The sequence below is a fragment of the Apium graveolens genome, chromosome 6, assembly GCF_009905375.1.
Source record: "Apium graveolens cultivar Ventura chromosome 6, ASM990537v1, whole genome shotgun sequence".
NCBI lineage: Eukaryota > Viridiplantae > Streptophyta > Magnoliopsida > Apiales > Apiaceae > Apium > Apium graveolens.
This window is the reverse complement of record NC_133652.1, coordinates 22,132,658-22,140,513: the sequence shown is the minus strand read 5'-3', so window position 1 is coordinate 22,140,513 and position 7,856 is coordinate 22,132,658. Positions and strand designations below refer to the sequence as shown.

Genomic DNA, 7,856 nt, shown 5'->3' with positions numbered 1-7,856 from the left:
AATAATATATATAATTCAATAAGACATAGGGAGTATGTGTTAGATTTTAATTGGAATGGGTCTTTGTATTTATATTACTACGAGGCACAGTTAAAACATCTCACATGAATTGACATATCATTTAATTCAATTTTTTTGTACATTCTCTATACCTAGCACTAAAAAAATATACATATTCTATCACTTTCATATAAATTATAGTGGAGGGAATGAAAGATTTGGCTCCGCTAAAAGTTGAGTCATGAAAGATTCAGCTACGTCTGACATTACCAATGAATTGGCATTAGTATTATAAAAATATAAAAATGTGGTGTGTTCCTTCCGATTTCTTAGGAACAATTTAAATCCAAAAAGGTCAGACCGTATGAATTCCACTGACAGAAATCGGTCGAATAAGGTATGTTTTCTATGAATATATATAAATAAGCATGGGCCTTTTCTTTTATTGTTCATTCCCACAAATTGTGCATCAAGGCATTTCTCATTCGAGGTCATACTTAGATCTTACATGCTCCGTCCGTCCCGTTTAATTTGGAGTATTAATTATAAAGAATATTGTGATTTAGAGCAAGTCCAGCACATTTTTTAAATGTACTCAATTAATTTGGCTTCAATTTGCACTGTAACAACATTTTTATTATTCGTTACTAATAGATTACCTTCATATCTTATTTTTAAGAAACAACTACTCATCACTTATATCATCTTTATTAATAAAAATATTCATTTCTCACTCTTTCTTCAATTTTTCTCTCTCTTTCTTCCATTTTTTGTTCTTATTTTTTTCAAATTTATCACTATAATAATAATAAAGGATGAGTTTAAAGATCATTGTTGGAGTTGAAATATAAAATCATATTTTAACTTATTGAGAGTTATTATTTTATAATATTTATAAAAAAGTTACTCGCATATTGTTGGACTTCCTCCTGCTATCTTAATTTTGGTATGGACAAATAGATCAAGTTGGCCCTAATTCCAATTCAAGAATTAGTGAACTAATGCTGCACGCTTAATTATTACTAATTTTTTTGATTCATCAAGTTGTACAGGAAATATGCATGTCTTCCTGCATAATTCATCCCATCTTATTTGTAAAATAATGCTAAATGCACAACCCTTAGAAACTGTAAATTGACAGATTTAATGGAAAGCAGCGGCAGCAGCAGATTCGTCCTCTTCCAATTCAATTCCCTCTTCAGCAAGTCTCTTGTCCTTGTACACATACCAATTCGAAGCAAAGAAAAATAGACCCAAATTCAAACCGCTTAGAATTGCCAATAGCCAATAGAAGTTATAGAGCTTCCCTTGGTTAAGATTATCAGCTAGCCATGGCTTTGTGTTTCCGGTAATCTTGTGAACAATTGTTACTAATACGGAGCTAAAGAAAAACCCGAGTGAAAGTGTGCTTAAAAATAGACCTGTGCTCATTGTCTTCATCCCTTTAGGACACTCTTTGAGAAAGAAATCTAGCTGCCCGATATATGTAAACGCCTCCCCCGCACCTACCAGGAGAAACTGCGGGATTAGCCAGAAAACACTCAAGGGAAGCACAGCATTATGATCGTAGACCAATTTATGTTCTCGAGCAACGTTTGATCTCTTAATTTCCGTGAACGCTGCAGCAACCATGCCAATTATTGAGAGGGCAAGGCCAATCCCGATACGCTGTAACGGGCTTAAGCCATGTGGATTCTTTAGCAACTTTTTGGCGATAGGGGAGATAATTCGATCGTACACAGGGACAGTCAAGAGGGTGCTACCGACAAAGAAAACAGTCATGGCTGCTGGAGGAATCTCGAAAGATTTACCAATGTGACGGTCCAAAGTTGTAGCCTGTGACACTGAAAATGTAGCCATTTGGGCATGATCTGTCCAAAACATGATTGTGGTAGCCCAGATTGGTAACATTCTAATTACCATTTTTACTTCTTCAACATCTGTTAAAGTTGAGAGAAACCATTTATCTTCCACAATAGATATCTTCATTTTATTGTTAGTGTCTATGATGGCAGCCTTATCCAAGAACCTGCAAGAATACAAAACACAGTAACTGTTAGAGGGTAGCAAAACAGGCCAAATTTATTGAGATTGTAATCATCAATAATTTTATTACATCAATCAATCAATTCTATATACTAATAATGCAAATACACTACATCATATTCGGCGAATATACAAATAATGCTTCATGTGTATCATCTTTGACTCCGTGATCTTTGATTCCTTTTTGGTTTTGAATCACATGGCTCAGGTCGGTAGCAATGAATAAGGTTCGATCACTTGAATAAAATTTAAAAATTTAGGCGCGTACGATAAAATTAATTAATTAATTAACAATATTTAAAATTTACATTACTGAAAAAGCTGCTATGACCCATTTAAATGACACAAAATGTTTGAAGGCAGGTCATGCGAAGATTAGTGATATTTTAGTAAGTTAATCATGTACTAAAAGAAATTTAACCAAGCACTTACCGGAACTGTTTACTATGCGGTAGCTTCTGCTTGTTGGATCCTTTATTTTCGATGTCATCGACATTGAATAGAAGGGACAAATCAGATGGTGTGTCCATGTTTCTCTTTCTCCATGCGCCAACAAAGACAGCAGCGATCTGGGTTAATGGGCTGCCCACAAGTTTCTTGAACCTGTATCTTTTCGTACCTGATATAAACACGAGAATCCCGAAAACTATTGCACAAGCGCAAATGCCATAACCCCAACGCCTCCCGAGATTATCTTGTATGTAAACAAAAACCGACACAGCTAATAGTGATCCGATACTTATGAAGAAAAAGAACCAGTTGAAAAAACTTATCATTATTTTCTTTTCATCTTTATTTGTGTCGTCGAACTGATCCGAACCGAAACCCGAAACACTAGATTTCAAGCCACCAGTTCCAAGTGCAGTAAGGTACAGGGCTGTAAAGAGAACAACTAGTTGCACTCCATGTGCAGATTCACATGATTCTGAACCCGGAACACATTTCGGAGGATGAAGACTTGGGATTGTGGTTGAGATCGTCAAGATTATTACACCCTAAGTAATTAATTATAGAAAACAAATAATATCAATGATAGTGACAGACCCATATTTGGTAAATTCATATAAATTAGTACAAAGTTCTACTTACAATTCCTTGGACTGTGGCAAAAATGGCAATGGTGAGGTACCTGTCATTGAAAATATCCATTGAGAATATACAAGTAAAAATATTATTGATTAATTTAAAAATTACTTAAATAAATGAAAAGAATCTAATGACTTCGAACAAATTAAACACGGAGCATAACTTTTATAACAATATGCAGTGAGTCACTAGCTATCTACGTACCTCCCAAGAAAAGTGTCAGCAACGAAACCGCCAAGCAAACAGAGCATAAAGGAAGTCCCAAGAAAGTTGGTGACTGTGTTGGCGGAGCTTGCGCTGCCCAGATGCATGGTGCTTGTTAAGTATGTCACCAAATTCACGGCAATGCCTAGTGTCGTCAACCTTTCACATGCTTCCACTCCTATATTTCGACGTGACATATATCGATAAATTGAACAGAATATCCTACGTTACTTGTTACAAAAACATCGATTTAATTTTAAAATTTGTACGTGACGAACCTAGAATCATAGCTGAGGCGGTCCAGCCACCGGTGGTGGAACGAATTGCGGGACGGCCTTCGTAATCCCATGCATCTTGTAGAGTTTTATCGGCTTTGCTTTCTGGTAATGCCATCGATCAGTTGGCTTTCAGAAATTCCAGAGAAGTGGAAGATAGTAGTAGTAAAGGTCTACAGACAAGAGTCGCATGATTTGAGCTTATGAAATGTGCGTTTTATACTGTGGTTGGGGAACTAGGTGACCCCACTGTTTAATTTAATAATCTAAAAATTACTCTTGAATTATTGTTATTATGTCGTACAAAGATGTGCTGCAGTTTTACATCGATTTATCCTCCCCACATTTTTTGGTTGTCGATTAATCAACTTCAACTTTCGTAAGTGTCGATTTATCCTTTTTAGTCATTTATGTTGGCCATGGCATAACTAGATAATCCCGGGCCCGGGGTCATATTTATTCAACTCTAACCACTTTATAAATATTATTACTCGTAACATTCAAATTGTCATGTTTTATTATTAAGTTTAATTGTAACTATTATCAAGAAAAGTAAAGTTAACCAATTAATAGATGAAACCATATGGTATACACACATATATGTGGGTATCAAAGCATTAAAAAGAATCATGGGGTATCTTAGAGGAACTTAGATTTACAGGAGCATAAAATTATAATTTCATGACCGGCGAGCAGAAAAGGAATATCAAAAGCAGGTTTATGTAATCGTCAATACAGTGGTTTGTGTTTCCTGCTATCTACATTATGTTGTGATCAGCAAGTTTAACTGTTTAGTACATCACGTTGTCTTAGATTTACTAGACATAATACTTTGCACAATACCCCCAGTATCATTAAATTCTATACGAATAAAATAAGTATTGAAATTAAGAAAAAAAATATAATTTAATTAGGAAAACGTGTAGAAATGAATGAGACTATTAAGTATTTATTAGTAATAGTGGTAATCTATACTAAGGCTAGGGTTGTCAAACGGATAATTCAGATACAGATATGCATATATCCGTATCTGCATCCGCAATCGTCGGATTCGAATACGAATAATATCCGTTTTTTTTCAGATACGGACAATATCCGCTTTTTCTCGGATTCGAATGCGGATATTTCGGACGAATATCGGATTTTTTGAATTTTTTTTGTTGCCCCTACCGTTTTGACGATGATAATAGAACATTTTCTATGATTAAATACAAATAATATATTTATATATGTATAAAGTATGTGTACATTATATAAAATTTGTATAAACATATTATTTAATACATTTACACACACTATAAACTAAAAAAAAATAAATTTTAAATTATACATAATTATATATTTATATAATTTAAATATCATATATCTATTTAGTTTCAGATTCGAATATGCCGAATTCGGATACAGATAATATCCGTCTTTTCTCGGATATGGATAATATCCGTTTTTTCTCGGATACAGATGTGGATTTTTCGGACGAATATCGGGTTTTTCGAATTTTTTTGACAGCCCTAACTAAGGCCTCGTTTTGGAGTGTTATTGAAAGCTGTTGTACTGAGTGCTGGTGTAAAAAGTGATTAGATGACTGTTTGATAATTTATTTTTAATTTATGCATATAATTAGGGCTGCACATGGGTTGGGTTGGGCCGGATTACAAAATTTTACGACCCAACCCAATTAGCCCGGCCTATAAAATTATCAACCCATTAACCCCTGAAGAATTATACAACCCAACCCCTACTAATATTATGACGGGTTGGGTCGGTTTGGGTTGCTTTAATCGGGTTGAACAAAAATATAAAATAAGTTCATAAAACTTAAAAACATGAAATATAGTCTTAACTTAAATATTACAGTCATCCATGTTCCATAAGTTTTGTGTTTGATTGAAACAATGAAACAGGAGCATGAGCAAATCATTTCTGTAAGATCACTTGATCAGTACATGAGACAAATTAACTTACCTAAGCCTCATAAGATATCGGATTTTCTTCGAAAGTCTCCGAAACTGTTTGAGCTTTATAAGGATCAGAAGGGTACTTTGTGGTGTGGTTTAACAAGCCAGGCTGAGGAATTGGTGGAAGAAGAGGAAAGAATATTGAAAGTGACTAGTGAAAAAGCTGTTGAGTATGTTAGTAGATTGTTGATGATGTCCATCGATAAGCGTATTAAGTTGGAGAAGATTGCACATTTTAGGAGAGATTTGGGATTGCCTTATGATTTTAGGAAGAATTGGGTGTTTAAGTATCCGGAAAATTTTAGGGTTGTGAAAGATGAGGATGAAGTTGAGTTCTTGGAGTTGGTTTCTTGGAACCCTTGTTGGGCTATTACAGAAATATTACAGAACATGCGGCTGCTATAAAATTAGGGTGAAATACATCGTTTACTTGTGTGTAAAAGGGTAGTGAGGTGTATTGTAAATGGGCTGGGCCTAGATATGTCATCGGGTTGGGTTGGTTTAGAGTTGTAAATAATTAAACTCTAACCCAACCCATAGTATTCGGCCCAATTAAAATTCAACCCATCACAGATTCGGTTTGGGACGATCCGGTTCTTTCGGCCCAATATAGGGTTGGGTCGGGTCGGGTCATTCGGTTTTAACAAACCATGTGCAGCCCTACATATAATATATGAAAATAATGTTTTTGAGAAGGTTTGATGGTGAAAGTGATAGCTACTTCTTGTAAAAGCTGATAACAGTTTTTTTTCGAAAGCATGAGAGAACATATTTTTGCTAACAACAGTTTTTAGACCTAAAACGTTTTTCTAGATAGCAACTTTTTAAAATTTACTAAACACCTTTCCGACTTTGAGAAAAAAGTTGATGTAGCTATTTATAACAGTAATACCAAATGAGACCTAAATTATACTGTAATAACTTTGATTTACTCATTTTGATTAGCTTTGGTTATCATTTCAATCACAGGAGTTAGATCTTCTTAATAAAGTGATTCAAATTGTTATATTCTCGTAATAAAAAAAACTACCCAAATTTTCAGGTTTTAATCTCACCAATAACAAATATTTATTTATTACTAGCTTATAACATATTTTATTAGTAATCAAATACAATTTATACTTTTAAAAAGGAGATTCATTTCTCATGATAGACCGGGTGTAATTCGGATTTGACATTTAAAAATGGGTATAAATCTGAACCAACAAAATTATATAAATATTTAAGTGTTTCCAAAATTAACATATTAATCTCACCTTACAGTCTATACATATTCAATTATTAACAAAATTAATAATTCGGATTTTTTTTGTTTTAAGAGAATAATATTCATTTGAAAAACATGTATTGTTTCAATTATTTTAGTTCTGAAGTTTTGAGTTATTTTGCGAAGTGATATATAATTTATTATATCATACCTACATGTAAACATTATTAGTTTAATTTAACATTTATATATATATATATATTAATTTTTGATCCGAGCATTTATTTTGAACCACTTATTTACCTTTTAAGTCGTTTAATCTACCAAAAGAAGGTCTGGTTTGTTCGTTTAACCGAGATTGTAACTAAATACATAGTTATATATAAAATAAATTACAAAACCTAAAAAAATTGAGTCATATAAGTAATTCAAAGTAATGTTTTTTACTTGAAAATTAAAATAAAAAATTGAGTGAAAGGAAAATTGTGATTTAACTGATAAGATTTTTATAACAAACTTAAAGCTCAAGTAGCACAATAGTTATGACATGAAATTTTAAGAAAGAGGTCGGTGGTTGGATACCCTTCAAACACAAATTCATCTAATTTTACATTAATAAAGAAGATATGATATATAACATTCAAACCCACAATCAAATACATAGCGGACCCACAATCCATCATATTTATTCGGAAAAGGCTAGCAATTTGATACATATTAGTTGTTGACTTATATCAATAAAGACACTGAATACTTTTATTATTATCGATTTGGAATGTTACATGATAAATTTGTAATTTTTAAATATACATGGGCTAAAAGGTAACTTAGTTGTCATTTTATTGACTTTCTTTGCCCTTAAATTTGTATTTATTTCTTTTTATATTATATTATTAATAAATATTTAATTTTTATTACAAAATTGTTTTTATTAACTTTTTATAATAAATATTTCATATTTTATAAAAAATTATTTTTGAAACTTATGAAAAGAATAAAAAAAATGTCAATATGACTGTAACACCATTTAAAAAACTCCAACTCAATTATACCAATTAAATATATACATATATTTATATT

The 7,856-nt window shown here is 32.5% G+C and overlaps 2 protein-coding genes across 2 annotated transcripts; one reads left to right on the top strand and one right to left on the bottom strand.

The window, feature by feature from the left end:
• Positions 1–990: 990 nt before the first annotated feature.
• On the bottom strand, positions 991–3,797 carry LOC141665758 (protein NRT1/ PTR FAMILY 6.3-like). The gene is made up of 5 exons (XM_074471738.1): positions 3,615–3,797; positions 3,337–3,514; positions 3,136–3,175; positions 2,479–3,041; positions 991–2,029 (listed from the first exon to the last, which is right to left on the bottom strand). Exons 1-5 carry the CDS (start codon positions 3,727–3,729, stop codon positions 1,144–1,146), a joined length of 1,782 nt encoding a protein of 593 aa, XP_074327839.1. The 5' UTR covers positions 3,730–3,797; the 3' UTR covers positions 991–1,143.
• Positions 3,798–5,506: 1,709 nt separating this feature from the next.
• LOC141664747 (protein WHAT'S THIS FACTOR 1 homolog, chloroplastic-like) lies at positions 5,507–5,974 on the top strand. The gene has a single exon (XM_074470701.1). It carries the CDS (start codon positions 5,507–5,509, stop codon positions 5,972–5,974), a length of 468 nt encoding a protein of 155 aa, XP_074326802.1.
• Positions 5,975–7,856: the final 1,882 nt, after the last annotated feature.

Bases quoted from the DNA above. Each gene is read 5' to 3' on its own strand.
- LOC141665758 (XM_074471738.1), bottom strand. From the start codon at position 3,729: ATGGCATTACCAGAAAGCAAAGCCGATAAAACTCTACAAGATGCATGG. The intron at 3,176-3,336 runs GTACGTAGATAG...TTTCAATGACAG, and splicing joins GCTGACACTTTTCTTGGGAG to GTACCTCACCATTGCCATTT. The intron at 2,030-2,478 runs GTAAGTGCTTGG...GTATTCTTGCAG, and splicing joins CCGCATAGTAAACAGTTCCG to GTTCTTGGATAAGGCTGCCA.
- LOC141664747 (XM_074470701.1), top strand. From the start codon at position 5,507: ATGAAACAGGAGCATGAGCAAATCATTTCTGTAAGATCACTTGATCAG.